The 17,890-nt window shown below is 37.4% G+C and overlaps 2 protein-coding genes across 2 annotated transcripts in view; one reads left to right on the top strand and one right to left on the bottom strand.

The window, feature by feature from the left end:
* The window catches only part of LOC114663138 (type-2 angiotensin II receptor-like), a 241,545-nt gene that overhangs the window by 206,909 nt on the left and 16,746 nt on the right, over positions 1-17,890 (bottom strand).
* LOC114662548 (sodium- and chloride-dependent neutral and basic amino acid transporter B(0+)-like) overlaps positions 1-17,890 on the top strand; it is a 185,803-nt gene that overhangs the window by 166,833 nt on the left and 1,080 nt on the right. The window contains exons 5-12 of the mRNA XM_051935437.1: positions 1,315-1,450; positions 5,009-5,141; positions 5,926-6,066; positions 6,858-7,086; positions 8,715-8,840; positions 10,230-10,348; positions 12,275-12,374; positions 13,977-14,086. Coding sequence (XP_051791397.1) covers positions 1,315-1,450; positions 5,009-5,141; positions 5,926-6,066; positions 6,858-7,086; positions 8,715-8,840; positions 10,230-10,348; positions 12,275-12,374; positions 13,977-14,086 — 1,094 coding nt within the window. The remainder of the gene's footprint in view (positions 1-1,314; positions 1,451-5,008; positions 5,142-5,925; positions 6,067-6,857; positions 7,087-8,714; positions 8,841-10,229; positions 10,349-12,274; positions 12,375-13,976; positions 14,087-17,890) is intronic.

Here is a 17,890-nt window from a genome sequence, read left to right as displayed (position 1 = left end):
GTCATTCAGGAAGCTGCTTCCAGGGCATTTCATCCTGCACCAACCCAGTCTGCCAACACATATGGATAAAGCAACAGTCTGTTTACTACTGTGGGTATACAGCTTGCTCTTTTAACTGTTTTGCCCATTTGGTGCAGTTTTCGCCCCCACCCATCCCTTGCCAGTTTTTCAACCTCTTGTAATGGATACAGCTTGAGCTCAGGGGATGCTGCTCCAGAACAGTCCTTATCCACTAAACTCTTTTCATATTCTTGTCTAAACATAAGGAAAATTGGTTGAATCTCAATGTATAATATGTTCTGTTCCTGTTAAACCAATTAACATACAGTATGTTAAAAATGTCTCATATGAAAAAAGAAAGGCAGTCAACTGTAGACAGGGAACTTGAACAGATAAGCAGGTTAGAAAATGGATGAATGGAGATAACATTTTACAAAGGGTTACTGATGAGCAGCTTTAGAATTCTGTTGGGAGTGCTTTTTGCAACATTATGTAATTAATATAACACAAGTGCTGTTTTACGTACTTTGCTAAAAACTTTGTTGAAAGTTCGAAGGGCTGCATTGTGTACATAAGCAACAGTTAATACTTAACCAGGCAAACAACACTGGAATTCCCTTCAGGTTGACTTGAGTGAAATTGGACTAAATGGACATTATTTTATCACACTTCCAAGAGTCAATGCTTAGCGTTAGCCATTTACAGTGCAATAGCTATTAATAAACATTTTCATGTGTAATTTGTTACAAGGAAATATGCAGAGCACACATATCACTAGGAACAAAGAAATAACAGCATGAATGGAATAAGTCAACAAATACATCATTGATTCTTTTACAGAATTCTAAATCAAACGTCATCTTTTAAAGATGTCAAAAATTTCTGTCCATTTTCTAATGCATTACTTTAGTTCAGTGTCATGGAAATTGGTGCCTATACTGATGGGATTGGGCCCATGGTGGCAACAAGCCAGGTGTTCCACTCATGTCTTGTAATGGATAAAGCAGGTCCTCAGTTACTATTCAGTACTTCACTGTATCAAGGGTTGGGCGTTCATTTTTATGGACTCATTTCTTGGCCTAGGAGTTTTTACGACCCTGTTCTCAAATATATAGTTGATTAAATAGGTGATTGATTTGTCTGTTAAGAGGCCAAGTACACTATAACATTTTTCTCCATTACTTGGTCTCAAAGACCATTGCTGTTATCTGTCTAAGATGAAGACAAGCGGAACACTGTGAAAGTCCTAGCATATTTCAAATTAATGATCTGTTTTTATTAAGACCAAAGTTCTTATGAAAGTTTTTATTTCAGAATATTGCAACATTACATCTGCAAATGGAAGCTTTGTATTGGTCAATTCAACATGGTTAAACGACAACAATGCCACCTGTGAGGGATCAAATATCTTCTCCATCTCTGTGCAAAGACCGAGCGAACAATATTGGGAGTAAGTTTATGTTTTGTGTTTTGTTTGTATGTTGTTTATTTAAGCCTTTCTGAGTTTGTCAGCCAGCCCATAGGATGCTGAAATCCTCATTCTGGATCAGGTCTTAGGTCTTCTAAAGTGCTCAAAGCTTTCCTTTGCCTGGACCTTAGGCATAAATGACCCTTTGTGATGAGGCGCAAACCACTAGTAGTGTCAAGCTTTTAAGTGTTAGGCCATTGACGTGCAACATGTACAATGTGGATGAAAAGTTACGTTTTCAATACATTAGCCAGCTTTACAACAGTGCATGTAAAATATATTAATATGAATTAGTTTTGAAGAACAAATTTCCATTTTTAACTTGGTTGATTTTCAGTCTGTACCTTTGGTGAAAGAGTTTGTTATTTTGGCAACTATTACCTCATCCATTTTCCATTAGTGTGATGTTATGGAAGAAAAACTACAGTGGTCCTCAAGTTTGCTCAAAATAATTTTTTTGTGTATAATCATAAGTATTCTTATATATTTTTGGAGATTTTTTGAGGGGATATAGCTAGTTATTTAGTAAAATGAGTGGCATAGTGGGAAAGGATGGCTGCTTCCCTAACTTGACTCCTTCCATTGTGACCAATTTCCACCTAGAGCCAGTATTGTTGTGCTCTGTAATCTTTTTTTCTTGGTGTAGTTCCCAGATTGGCCACCATTGTAAATCAATAACACACCTACAGGTACATGAGCCATTTTGGTATGTTGGCACATATTCACTTTCATGATTATTTTCAATTTCAATTTGATTTATTTTTAACATTATTTTTGCCATCTCCCTGATGATTTTGCAAACTTTTCCGTGATAGTGATGTAGAGATTTGCTTTTACATTGCGGAGATGCTGCCTTGCATGCACTAATAGATGATAAAGGTGTTCACTGTCTTTTTGTGAGAGTGAGAGGTTGTGGAAGATTTCCAATCTGAACACTGAATGTAATTAAAGAAGAGGCTCAACTTCCGGAGAAATAAATAATATCTTAATAATTTTAGGTTTACAACTTTAGCTCCTTTATAGCTTCTAATAATAATAATATAATGTCCTAGTGAGCTGAATGACTTTCGGCCTGATGCTCTGACATCACATGTGATGAAGACCATGGAGAGGCTGCTGCTTCACCACCTTAGGCCACAGGTTCAACACGCCCTTGACCCTCTGCAGTTTGCATATCAGGAGAAGGTGGGAGCGGAGGATGCCATCATCTATATGCTACACCGATCCCTCTCCCACTTAGACAGAGGCAGTGGTGCTGTAAGAATTATGTTTCTAGACTTCTCTAGCGCCTTCAACACAATCCAACCTCTGCTCCTTAGGGACAAGCTGACAGAGATGGGAGTAGATTCATACCTAGTGGCATGGATCGTGGACTATCTTAAAGACAGACCTCAGTATGTGCGTCTTGGGAACTGCACGTCTGACATTGTGGTCAGCAACACAGGAGCGGCACAAGGGACTGTACTTTCTCCGGTCCTGTTTGGCCTATATACATCGGACTTCCAATACAACTCGGAGTCCTGCCATGTGCAAAAGTTCGCTGATGACACTGCTATCGTGGGTTGCATCTATCTATCTATCTATCTATCTATCTATCTATCTATCTATCTATCTATCTATCTATCTATCTATCTATCTATCTATCTATCTATCTATCTATCTATCTATCTATCTATCTATCTATCTATCTATCAGGAATGGGCTGGAGGAGGAGTATAGGGACCTAATCAATGACTTTGTTAAATGGTGCGACTCAAACCACCTACAACTGAACACCAGCAAAACCAAGGAACTCGTGGTGGATTTTAGGAGGCCCAGACCCCTCATGGACCCCGTGATCATCAAAAGTGACTGTGTGCAGATGGTGCAGACCTATAAATATCTGGGAGTGCAGCTGGATGATAAATTAGACTGGACTGCCAATACTGATGCTCTGTGCAAGAAAGGACAGAGCCGACTATACCTCCTTAGAAGGCTGGCGTCCTTCAACATCTGCAATATGATGCTGCAGATGTTCTATCAGACAGTTGTGGCGAGCGCCCTCTTCTACGCAGTGGTGTGCTGGGAAGGCAGCATTAAGAAGAAAGACGCCTCACACCTGGACAAACTGGTGAGGAAGGCAGGCTCTATTGTTGGCATGGAGATGGACAGTTTAACATCTGTGGCAGAGCGAAGGGCGCTCAGCAGGCTCCTATCAATTATGGAGAATCCACTGCATCCACTAAATAGCATCATCTCCAGACAGAAGAGCAGCTTCAGCGACAGACTGCTGTCACTGTCCTGCTCCACTGACAGATTGAGGAGACCGTTCCTCCCCCAAACTATGCGACTCTTCAATTCCACCCGGGGGTGTAAACATTAACATTTATCATTACACAAAGTTATTGTCTGTTTTTCACCTGTATTATTATCAATCTTTAATTTAATATTATTTATTGTATCAGTATGCTGCTGCTGGAGAACGTGAATTTCCCATTGGGATTAATAAAGTATCTATCTATCTATCTATCTATCTATCTATCTATCTATCTATCTATCTATCTATCTATCTATCTATCCATCTATCTATCTATCTATCTAGTAATTAATTTACATATTACTATGTAAAAAAAAGTCACATTATTGATTGATCCTTGCCTGTTTTATTGTTACTAACTTAGCCTACTACTCTAACTCAAAATGAAACAAGCATATTTTTAAAGGACAGACATGCAAATTGGTCATAATTGTCACTAACAATAAATTACGCAGCAATATTATTGTGTAAATAATTCCATATCATAACACGTTGTTAGGTTCTGGTCATTATAATATCACTGCAATATTTTTCTTTTTCTCTTTTTGTTAACTTTAAATTTTTTTTATTTATGATTTGCATTTCTGGAATGTTAAACAGGTGCGTGACACTGTTTAGCCTGAGCTGGAGTCGCTGTTCCTCTGCACTTTCAGTTCTGGGTACCAAACCTTTCTGAATTTAGTGTGACCTCTACGTTTACAATGTTTTTGCAAATTTTCAAGTTCTGTAACCACAACTTCATTTAGCCTCATGCACTGGGCTACTACAGTAATGCTGAAATGTAAAATGTACTGCCTGTACGTGTTCTCATTTACATTACTAAATTGCTTTAGAGCTGTTATCATTGATCAACAAATGAGAAATTAAAGCAAAAAGGAGGCTGTTGATGACATTGGTATTTCTTAACAATTAAATGACATCTGCTCCGTTGGGCCCTTGAGCAAGGCCCTTAACCTACAAATTGCTCTTGTCCTTGGTATGAAGTTAATCTGCATCCAGCCCTGCAAGCAGGTCCTCCAACTTGCAAGGAAAACCTGGGCATTGGTGGCAGGATTGGCACTCCTGTCACAGTAAAAAACCTTACACTCTTCAGTGTGATACTGCGGTGTCAATCAGATCTCAGTCTGGGTGGTTCGTCGTGTTGCCTTATATTGCATGTGTTGTATGTCCAGCTCCTTAAAGCAGGTTTTTTATGTTGAACTTCTGTTTGCATATTTTAAATTTTATCTGTGTTACATTTTCAGCAAAGTAGCCCTTCGTCGATCAAGTGGATTAGATGAATCTGGAGGCGTTATCTGGCATCTTGCTCTCTGCCTCCTGCTGGCATGGATAATAGTTGTTGCTGCCTTGTTTAAAGGAATAAAGTCATCAGGAAAGGTATGATATATTTTCATTTATGTAAATACACTTTACTTTTGTTGTAAACTGAATTAATAATAAAGAAAATAGAGCTTTCTGCTTTATATGGGAGAAGGTAATCTGGTTAATTTAATCTCTGAATAGAAGATTTTGAACTGTTAGAATAGTTAGAAAGATGGGATAAAGGCGTTATCTGCTATTGAGATTCAGCAATCATCCCCAGTCCACCAAGGCCTTTCTTAGCTTTCAGCATGTATCTGTTCACACATAAGGTATTTTCCCACCATAGAAACTTTATTTTCAGGAGCTAATTGGTTTCTGCATAATGTAAGCTCTCGGCCATTATCTTGTTTTACATTCACACCACACAACAGGAACTATAACCTTCATGCAAAATGTGCAACGTGCAAAGAAAAGAAATGGGGTACAAAGTGATGCATGATCCAGAGTTCACTTATTACTTCAAGGTGGCACTGCACACCATCTTCACCCATAACTCTCCAAAGTACAAACTACTTTGGAAGATGGCTTCAGTGCTTGTGGTCAACCAATAAGCACAATTCATCACCTGAGACCCATACATAATAGTCCCTAGTTGATCAAAAAGTACATACAGTGGAGTAGGAGCTGATAAAAGTGTCAGGAACTACAAAATGCCCAGGTTCCAGTGGAGGGAATGCTATAAAAGTACCTGAGCTGCTAAGAATTTCTTGGTTCCTAAAAACGTTCTTGCAGTTGGAAAGCTCCTGTAGATGATGTACATGTGCAACACTAACTTACTTCTTGTCCGTGATGTTCTTAGGTGGTGTATTTCACAGCGATATTTCCTTATGTTGTTTTGATCATTCTGCTGATACGAGGAGTAACTCTGGAAGGAGCTCGGGAAGGAATCGAATACTACATAGGAACTCATTCTGACATTTCAAAGCTGTCTGACGCTGAGGTACACCATGTGTGATTTGATATCCTTGTGTGAAAATTACAGCTTCCTCTTTTGATTTTGAGGCTTTAGGCCTTTGCTTGTCTTCCTCTATGAATAAATGCAAGTTATTTTCACCATAAAACATAATATAAACATGTTATAGTATCTATTTTTTACAAATAAATTTAGAGGAGATTACATGGAGCTAGTAAATAAAAATTTATTAGCTACAAAATAGTAGATGTTGTAAGAGACAGACACCCCAGTGTCTCTGCACCCCAGGAAAATGTATTCTGTTTGTCTGTTATGATATTTTTTAGGGAAGAGAGAGTAACAACATTGAATTTTTCTGAGCATATGTAAGTAAGAATTTCACTGTACTCTGTACTTGTGGAAACAAAAACCCTATAAACTTATAATACCAAGATATTTCTAAAATTTCCATCAGCCCTAAACCAGCAAAGTCCATGGCAAAGCAAATAGTGTGCAAAGCAAACAAGGTTACTGTTTCAGTTCAAGCCCGTAACTCCCATCTTCATCTTCTTAGAAGAAATGTAACATTTTTGTCAGAATTTAACCTTCGGAATCATGTAAACACATGCATTAAAAAATTAGATTAAAGAGTAAGCCCAGACATTCACTGGGATCTTCAGGTTATTGACCAGAGTACATAAACTGGCTCTGTACATCCCCTTAAACTGTTAATGAGTTTAGGCCAGATGCTCCCATTGTTAGGATGTAGCAGTAATCAGCCCTTAAATTAATATTTAATATTAACTTAATATTATATTTCCTTTTTTGTTGTTTTAAAGGTTTGGAAGGATGCTGCCACCCAGATTTTCTTTTCCCTTGGTACTGCATGCGGAGGCCTTGTTGCTCTGTCTTCCTACAACAAATTCAACAACAACTGCTATTCAGATGCAATTGTCGTTTGTGTGACCAACTGCGCTACAAGTGTCTTTGCTGGATTTGCCATCTTTTCTGTTCTTGGGCACATTGCTTATATATCACATAAGCCTGTGTCTGAAGTCGCCCAGTCAGGTATTGGGACTACTCTGTACTCTCACAAAGAAAGGAATAAAAAGATGTTTGTTTAATTGATCAATTGCTATTAAAAAGTATTCTTTATTGGAATACTAGGGGGCTTTGCCCCCTGCTCACTTTGCTCGCCAACCCCCCCGGCCTGCGCTACATGCCAGCCATTTCTCGTCTCTGCCGCTTGCGTATGTGGATTTCACTTGCACCAAATAGCAAATCTTTTAATTCTTGCGGATACACCTCTTCATTGGGAAGAAACACTATTTTTCTTTGATGGCAACACGAATTAGACGATCTACAAGTCTCCGACTAAAAGTTTAAATGCAAACAGTCTACTTGATCTCTTTTCGCTGTTCCATTATATCACCGAATAATAATTTCCGTTTGTTTGCGCTAATGCTGTCTTTACCATCATTTTTTTGAGACTTTCAAATTTTAGTACTTTCATTATCTCTAACCTGCTCTGCATGTGTATTGCGCCAACGTTTTTGAATTCTTTATGACGTTCTACTTTGTCATCTATTCTTCATCTTTTATTTCTGGCCCCAGGCGTGGTTAAATCTCTTGGCACAAAGTCTTGTCTCACGGGACGTGAAAGTATCTCTCTCAAAAAGTCACATCTCGTCCCAGGATTTTTTTATTATAATAGAGAGAAAACGCAATGGAAGCAAATAGTTGTACTGTACATTGTTTAGTACCGATACACAGATTCAGTGTCTTGGGTTCAGATCACATGCCTGATCAGTGTTTATGTGGAACTGGCACATTCTCCCTAGTGAGATGTTAATACACCGATTTTCCTCACAAATCCCAAAGATGTGCATGTTAGATTATCTAACAAGAGATTATAAATTGGCTTCATGTGGGCCCTATGATGGACAGATACCTTATCCAGAATTGATTCTTGGTATGTGCCCAGTGCCGGCCACGTCAGTTTCCATCCATCCATTTTCCAAACCACTGAATCCAAAACACAGGGTCACTGGGGTCTGCTGAAGCAAATCCCAGCCAACACAGGGCACAAGGCAGGAACCAATCCCGGGCAGGGTGCCAACCCACCGCAGCACGTCAGTTTTCCCCCCCTAAATTCAAACTCCACAACAGTCATCATTTGAATGGAATTTCAAGTTCTCTTCATGTAAGTTTTTGTTGGGCATTATGGGTCCCCTAACATCTCAAATAAGTAAGGATAATGTAACTAGTAACCATAAATGTTTTCTTTTAAAGGAAGTGGACACTTTATTTGTGCTGGAATTCCATCCAGTGTTGGTTCCTACATTATACCGAGTGCTGCAGTTATAGCCTATCGCTCTCCACAACTCTATATTAGAAAAAGCCAATGCACAAACTAGTTGAAGAGATGAATTGTTAATCCTAAATTGTAAATCTGACACTTCATACTATTCTGATATTTGCTACCGCTACATCAGTTCTTAAGAAATTCACAAACACAGATTGGACTAAGGGTCAGTGAAAGTCTGCCATGTATAAGTAAAATTTTGGCCTAAATTTTAGTGTGACCTGGATTATCCTGGGCTCCTCTATCCTAGACTGCTCCTTCTTAGAGTCACCTTACACCCCTGCTGAAATGGAATATATTTGACTTAACCCAATTCTTTTTATCTCTTTAGGCTTTGGCTTGGCTTTCATTGCATATCCTGAAGCCCTTTCAAAGTTGCCCATATCACCACTGTGGTCTATCCTTTTCTTCTTTATGCTACTGACGCTTGGTATTGACAGTCAGTTTGCAATAATTGGTAAGTCTCCCAGTTTGTAATGGTTTGCAGATTATTCTGTCCTGATATGTGATTTGTTATGTATAACTGCTCATATTTTGTCTACCTGAACATATCAGTGTAGGCTGCCATTTTTAGTTTCCAACTGAGGTGCCTTTCTAGGTTCTCCCCACGTTTACATGAATTTTTAGTTGGAATACTCTCCTAAAAACCCATCACCCCTTCATCCTGGGTCAAAAACTGGTAATATGATTAGAATTCAGCTCTTGTTTAGGAACCTGTAACACAAGTACAGGTGCATTATGTAGTCATGCAGGAAATGGATGAATTTATCAGCATCAGCGATGGATTTTCCATGTTTATTTAGTTAGAGATCTTCCTGTCTATCCACATTTAGAGAAATGTGGTACAAGTGCATATCATTATTTAGCAAATCTGAGTGTGATATCACACTGATGACAATAAAATTGATGCCTGGGTAAAAGAACCAGGAGGTGGGTAAAGGAGAAGATCTAGAAGTGTTTAATATTGCCTGACATTTCAGTCCAGCCTGCCTTTCACTTAATTCAGTAATTCAGAACTCCATTCTCTAGGTCACCTGGCAATAGGGAAAATAGTCATCTTGCTCTTAAATTGTCCTCTTTCCATTTAAGCATAAAAGCCCACAAGAATACCCACGCATTCAGTATTGATTTCTATATCATTATAATATAGCTACTTAGTGTTATGCTGAATCCACAGGAAAAAGTTCAGTCCTACTACCATGGTGGTGTGACCACACATTGTAGGCCACATTCCCATTCTTCATCTGTTCTGTAATTATGTTCTCCCATTTTGATCACTGCATTTCATTAGTGAATGTAAAAACCTGCTGCTGTGTCAGGACTAAAATAAAATAGTAAATTGTCTCTCTATAGCAAGAGGCTGTAATTTTCTAATAACAAAAATGGCAAAGTATGCTGATGGGATGAATGGAAATCAGGACTCTCTTAACCAGCATCATTGGCCCCGGGGCAAAGTAGTGTGCTGGGGCCCCTGTTTTGATAGCAAAACAGAAACATGCATAGGCATCAGAAACATTATGGGCCCCTATGCTCCTGGGGCCCCCGGCCAGTGCCCATTGTGTCCATATGTTAAGGTGACCCTGATGAAAATGACTGAATTTTCCTATAGTGCTTTAGTAAAGTGTGTAATAACAGACAAGACAAGAGAAATGGAAGTTATAGAAAAGGGTAAAACCTGTCTGGGTTCAGTGACATCCAAAAGTGTGTCAGAACCAACTCAGGGTTGCTATGTTTCATATCGGGTAGACAACACTGGCTAGAGGTCATCTAAGCACATATTGCTTCATGAAAAACTCTTCAATATTTTTTCTGGAGTTGCAGTAAATGAATGCTTATCTTTTTTTAGAAACCATTACAACAGCGCTACAAGATGAATTTCCCAAGTACCTTCGTTCAAGGAGAGTCCTCATTACAGTAGTTGTCTGTGTTGTGCTTTATCTTCTTGGCCTGCCCTGCGTAACTGGGGTAAGTAAATCTTTTGAGTTAACCCGATGGGGGGTAGGGAGAAGGAACAATTTAATATGGAAAAATGTTAAAGTTGTCAAAAATTATGCTGTTATTACCAAGTAGCTGATAATGTAATTAAAACTGACGGTGATGTCTTGTAATGACTAAGGAAGTGCACTTCTGATCTCAGGGCTGAAGGTTTAAAATCACATCCCTGGCTCTCTAGGTGATACTGAACGTGTTACTTCTGCCACCGGTGCAGTGGCAGTTAGGAAGTAAGGATGGATTTTAAGAGCTATACCATTTAATCTTCATTATAGAAGATCATCATTATAAAGTGCCTTTCACAGCATTGCCCATTGCAAAGTGATTTTCCAAAAGCAACACGAAATTGCAAGATAATTAAAACATAAGGCAACCACAGATGTTCTGAAGTTTATTATAACATGACACAGATTTTGTCAAGAAAAGGCAATCTATCACTAAACAGCTCATTAACAAATAAGTCATGATTTGAAGGACTATAAGGTGATAATTCATCTATACTACTAATTTGCTGAGGTACACCATGTGTGATTTGATATCCTTTTGTGAAAATTATAGCTTCCTCTTTTGATTTTTATTAATATGCTAAATTAACATTATTTTTCACTCAATCAATTGTTCTTCATTTAATAAGACACGGCTTGATATGAATTTTTTTTAATGTGCTGATACGACTAAAAATCTTAGAATGGAAAGAGACACTGAAGTGTCTTCTGAACAAACCTGGAAAGTGTTTTGTAGCAGTTGCTACATAACAAATTTAAAATATAGGCAAACTGTTGTCAAGGTCAAAATAATAACTAACCATAATTTGTGGTGAATATCCTCAAATATGATCTGAACATCTGTAAGGTGATAATTCAGCTACACTACTAATTCACTTGTTCTAAAAATAAAAAGTCATACATCTTTCCATTTCCAGAACCTTTCTAATCCAGTTTTAGGTTAGCAGAGATAAAATCTTCCAGGTTTATCATAAGCACCAAACTGTTCCAAGGTACAGTCATACTTACTCTTACCAGGCCATTTTGGAGTGGTCCGTTAACTTGCATATCTGTGGCATGGGAGGAAATCGGAACAGCCAAACAGAAAACCCTGACAATCTCCACAAAGGCCATGATTGTGAGAAAAACTGATCCAAAGTACCTGGAGCTGTAAGAAAGCAGTACTAGCTACTGTACCCCCTTGCCACATTAAACAAATTCGGGTAGTACATGTGTCTGGGAAAACATTCTGTGATATAGAAGTATGTCTTATGAAGTACAAATCATAATATAAAAAGGAAAAGTAGTTTATATCAAGATTTAAATACCAGTAAATAGGCAGACCAAAAAAAAGAATACACAAAACTAAGTGAACATAGCAGACGACTGAAGAAAGTAATTATTAAATGTACGGCCCTCAGGGCTTCCAAGGTAAATGACTGTTGAAGAAAATTTAAGTGTAAATTTATCATTTTTATTATTTGTGCATTTTTGCCACTATAGAAAGTAAATCATGTTAAGTGGCACTGCACAAAGCAAGAGGCCCAAGGTAATTCAAACATTATTTATTTGTTGTCATTGCAATATGCTAATTTTAATTAGATTATGGAAATATTTATTTATTTATTACCGGTAGAGTAGTTAGCCCCATGGATCCAGTGTCCTGGGTTTAAATCTTGCTCCAGCTTATTGTCTTTGTGGAGTTTGGATGTTGTCCCCATATCTGCGCGGGTTTTACCCAGGGACCCCCAGTTTTTCTCCAAAATGCCAACTGACATGCAGGTCAGAAAAACAGGTGACCCTAAATTGGTCCAAAAGAATGTGGATGTATGACTGGTCGGTCTGTCGGTCTGTCTGTCTGTCTATAAAGAATGTTTTATCAACTTCATTAATTCATCATGGATGTCTTCCATAGGCTGGAATCTACTGGGTGAATTTACTTGATCACTTCTGTTCTGGATGGGTACTTATAATAGCTGCTGTCTTGGAACTCGTTGGGATAATCTACATCTATGGTAAAATAAACTTACTTGCAAACTTCTTTGTCAGACTTATTTTTAACAGCTGATAATGAGCGCTCAGTGTGTATGTTCAAATGCCCCATGTGAGAAATGAGATATTTTTTTCCATTTTGATTTATGGAAGCTACTGTAAGAATTACTGATTGTAATAGCAAATAATTTTTTTTTTTAATAATTTGTGTCTTATAGGCCAAGGTCGTTTTATTATACACTGTTAGTGAAAAGAATGGACATGTCCAGAAATTTTCATGTTATTGATTGAAATTTATCCCTTTTTTATCAAAATACCATTGAATTCCATTTTAAAATATCGCCAAGACATTACTAGTGTTTTTAATGACTGTTGCTGCTTGGATAAGCTAAGGGAGTTGTCCATTAGGACACTGAAGGAATTGCTGCTGAAAATGGACCTTTGGAGTCATATGAGAATAATAAGTAACAAAAATCAATCATTTCTAGCAGTAATAGCCATATTATTAATGTTGTACCTGTATTTCTAAGTCAATTTCATGGTATCTTGATAAAACAATCATGAAAATATCTTAAGTGTGTCCAAACCTTATATATGATAGAAATAGCGAGACATCTTTTCAGGCGCAAGTCAACAAATTAGACTATCCCAAGATGGCAATGGAACCCATTAAGAGGAAGCTATTACTGGAAGAGGCAGGTCCAGGAAACCATGACCCAGAAGTGACATCACTGGTGCTTCCAGTCGTCATTAGGCAACAGTGCCAACCCTCGACTTAGGGTGGAATTACCATTAGATGAGCCCCCAAGAACACATATATGACACCTTTTACATATACCTGTATACATACAACTGTCAAAGCATACAAGAAAAACAGTGTTGTTACCATCAAATTCATTAAAGATGATGGACACAAATAAATGAATAGCTTTATTGTGCATACAGACATAAATGTAATTTTTGGCGCTTGTAGTCTTGTAGGTTATTAATCTATAAATGTAAGTAAATAATAATATAAATTAGGATATGGTAGAGGCAATTTGCAATCAAGAAGAAGAAAACGAATTAAGGTCATTTGGATCTTGAACAAAATGCTACCTCAGTTGTCCATTGTGATTAGAAAATGGAAGGTAACAATCCAGGTGGTCTCTCATTGCCACTCGGGTCTTTCTTCTGTACTCAATGGAGCCCAATGTTCATGGCAGTGGTGGGCTCATCTGGTGGTCTAACTTTGGAGTCTGCCAGCAGTGAGTTTGTTGTCTTTCATTTCATCTGAGGTCCATTTTCAAGGCCAAAAGTATAGTGATGTCATTCATAACTTTCAGGACACTGAGAGAAAAAAAAGAAAAAACGTATACAAGCTTGTTTAACAGGAGAATTTCTAAAGACCTAAAAACCTGACTCAATTGTAACTTTCTGCCATTCTGTGGATATGAAGAGATAGGACTTAAATAAAAGTTGGAAGTACTACTGTGTAAATACTTTTTTCTCATTAGCTCATCTTTTGTTTTTTTTGTGGGTCAAGGCCAAATCAAACCCTTTTGGTTTTTACATCATAAATTTTATAAAACTGTTATGTGAAAAGTTTCGCTATCTCATTTTGCTTCTGCTCATTTGTTCTCCAGGAGGAAACCGATTCATCGAGGATATTGAAATGATGATTGGCAAGAAAAACTGTTATTTCTGGTTGTGGTGGAGAGCTTGCTGGTTTTTCATTTCTCCCTGTTTACTTATGGTGAGCACTGCATTTGAGTTTCATTTTAATATTGAAAAATTGATAATATTGGAGATGTAAAAGTGAGGATCATTCAGACAGGTGCTGTCCATCTCCAAACTGAAAAATCGTGAGTGGTCTCCCCTCAACTTTCTCATGTACTCAGATATGGGGATGAACATTTGAGGAGTAAACTGCAAGACAATGATTATATTTTTATATTAAGTACTTAAGGAACCATCAACATCAAAATCAAATCAAATCAAATTAATAATAGATAGATAGATAGATAGATAGATAGATAGATAGATAGATAGATAGATAGATAGATAGATAGATAGATAGATAGATAGATACTTATATTAAACAATTATTATAAAAGTAAAGTTGAATAAACTGGACTCTGCAGCTGCATGAGTAAAAGGTAAAGTACCACTTCCGGTTAGTGGAAATACCCCAAAAGTTGATAGAAATCTTCGTTTTGTACCTAATACTTGTATGCAAAATTTGGTTGACCAAAGTTAAAGTGTACTCAAGTTATCGTGTTTATACACACACACATACACGCACAGAAAATCACACAAACATAATTTCAAAAATGGTATTTTCAGTCTCAGGGAGGTCTAAAACATTGAGATTCATCAAAATCTCAAAATGGAATTTTTGGATGATTCCAATACTTTTCCTATACTTTGTATATGAGAAAGTAAAAATAATTTTACAATTTAAATTTACAAGTGAAGTTGAAGGACATTAATAGTTTCATGGAAGCACAAAGGCATTTAAGTCAAGTCTTTTACATAAATAGTACCAAACAGGATTCGATTACCTCTAAGCATATTCGGCTGAAAATAACTGTATGAGAGAGATGCATTTCTTGTTAAAATGAAAGCTTAGTTTGTTATTTTCTGAGATGAAGAGACCCAAACCTATCTTAGGTCAAGTTTAAGTTTAGCACTATAAATGTACAATGTGTGTTAAAACTGCAGAACAAATCTTCACAGTCTCTTACCTAACATTGGTACTGCAAAAGCTTCTTATTTGTAATATGGTATTTTGTGCTGTATTCATTTGTGGTTAATTTTTTCAGTCCTGAATTTTATGCCATCTTAAGGGAAATGTGATATTGTCTTTTTTTGGGTTGTATGCCCCCCACCCCACCCCACCCCTATATTGAGGCATAAAAAAACAAATTGGTAAAAATTCAGCGCTCAACTCCACTCATCTGTTAGGATCATTAGTGAAATTAGGGAAATTGCTACTTAAATTATAATAATAATTTTAAAATAAATTTTTAAAATAAAAGCTGACTGTTATGCAAATTGTTGTTTATTAAAGTGGTTGTGACTGTAGCTTTATTTATCACAACCTGGCATTCACTTTAGCAATGTATACGACACAACCCTCCCCAAAAATGTTCAGCAATGAGCCTCTTCAAATACCACAGAATAATTCATACCTGGGAAATAATACGTCAGATATACAATCCAAGCAGAGCTTACTGAGAACATACTTGTAGACATAAGTCTTAAGAATTAGTAAGTTGTAATACCATTGTACATAAATATTAAGAATTAGTAAGTGATGTGATTGTACAGCAACACATTTTACGAGGCTCATTCCATCTCTCAGTGAATGTGATGTACTGTATAAAGTGTCCATTCTCAGAAAATAATGAGGCAATCCTCCTCTCCATTTAGACTTTGCCCCAAACATAAACCTTTCAAGTGTGTCCTGTGCTTTGGTAAAGTGTTTCGTATTCTAAGACTTCTAGCATTTTCATTAATTAATTAAGTTACTGTCTGAAAATAAATATTTTCCCACGCTCCACTTAAACGTAAATCAATTGAGATTTTTATTCATTCTTCCTGACTTCAAAAACATTAACATTTGACTTATATTGGTTGCAGCAGAAAAATGTCACAAAGAATATTTCCAAATTAAATCTTTGTAGATATACAGTACTTCACCTCCCTTTTAATACCAAATTTAATTTGTGCATTCTGTTGAAGGTTAAGATTCCTTTCTCTTTTTAAAGTAGTCTTTAATTTTTGTAAGGTAGAACTCTATACAGTACAGTAACTTTGTAACTGAAATTATATAAAATAAAAATATTGTATAAAGAGAGCTCCATGTAGAATTCATACTAGAGTGAACCCACTCTTTACTATCACAATACCTGAGTTGGGATTTATAAATATATAATAATAAATAATAATCACAAGATATTTTATAAAAAGAGCTCCATGTAGAATTCATACTAGAGTGAACAGACCGAGTTTCTTTCCACAACAGACTCTTTAGTATCACAATATCTCATTTGAATTTTGCGCAACACTTTACAAATACGGCTCTGAAGAGGCAACTCAAAATGCAATGCAGAACAGTATTTTATACTGGTTGTGACAGTTAGGAACGCATTCAATAAAGTGAATAATATTACAACATTACAAATGAAATGTTGGAACAGCAAACAGCAAAAAGTACTGGTGCAATCTTACTTGTGTTTGATCGATACAACCTTGTGTGGCTCGTTACAGTGGGTTCCTGCAGCATTGTGTTGTGCTGAATGAAGTTCAGTTTGCTGTAATCTGTTGCTTGTGCAGACTTATCTGCTATGAATCGAATATAATGTGGTCCGATGTGAAAACCAGTGCCTCTCCTAAATGTAACCTGGTGCGGATTTTGCTTCGTGTTCGAGTTACTTAGGCTATATATTCAGTGCGTCAACGTGCGTCTCAATAACCTGGTAATCCACGGAAACCTGATTTCTAAAATGCCATGTAAACCTTGATTCTGGTTATAGAAGTAAGGTTATTGGCCTCTGAGAAACCTGGTAGATTCCTCCACAAATAACACAGTTAGCGGCCATGTAAACCCTTACCCAAATTACTGTTATAGTTTTTGTAGTCTTTTGTAGTTTTTTGTAGTGTTAGTGTCACAGATGCTTTCAGCAGCCACAGGTAGAAGCGTCCACAAAATAAATTCCCAGTGGCAAATATTCAAGCAATTACATTGTTCCTTCTCCTGGCTGGAATATTCTATCACAACAACAACACTGCATTGTCAAATTACCTTTTTAAAGTAAAAATTAACCTCACAAACTAAATACCTTTTTTGTAATAAAAATACCCGCGTTTTTATTATTACAGCAGCACTAGGGCGTAAGACAAGAAGTACACATACCGGGTCATTTGCGAGGACCAACCACAAAGTATAAAGCAGGAAGAGTGTGTGCTGTGTGCAATCCGGTAACAGAAACATACAAGTAAAGCATCAGTTTGACTAAACATTTTTACAAAACACAAGAAAATGATCATAGATGCCATACTTATTTTCTGATTCACGGTCTCCAATGATGATATTTTAACTCTTTTTTGCAATAAAAAATAATAACATGAATAATAATGGCTTGTGGCCGCCAGAGGGCGCTCCAGTAGCCCAAGCCCCGACACAGACAGACGCAGACACACATTTTGCCACACAGCATACGTTTATTATAGTGGGGAAGCACTTTTCCCTTGCTCCCCACCGCAGCACAGTTCCAAAGCAGACCTAGCACCAATACAAATGACACAGTGCTTTCTTCTTCTTGCTCTTCCTCGTTCTGCCCTCATTCCACATCTCGCAAGCTTCGTCCTCTTCCACCCAACTCTGACACCCCGGTTGAAACGAGGTGGCTCCTTTTGTGCTGCTCCTGGGAGTGCTTCCAGTGTTGCATCCTTATGACCCACGGAAGCCCTATACACAAGGGCTCAACAATCCCTGCCACAGCCCCTGGCCCATCCCACCGAACCCAACTGGGCTGTAGCAAACTCTAACTCC

This window comes from Erpetoichthys calabaricus, chromosome 12 (genome assembly GCF_900747795.2).
Source record: "Erpetoichthys calabaricus chromosome 12, fErpCal1.3, whole genome shotgun sequence".
NCBI lineage: Eukaryota > Metazoa > Chordata > Cladistia > Polypteriformes > Polypteridae > Erpetoichthys > Erpetoichthys calabaricus.
This window is presented reverse-complemented; position numbering and strand designations above follow the sequence as displayed.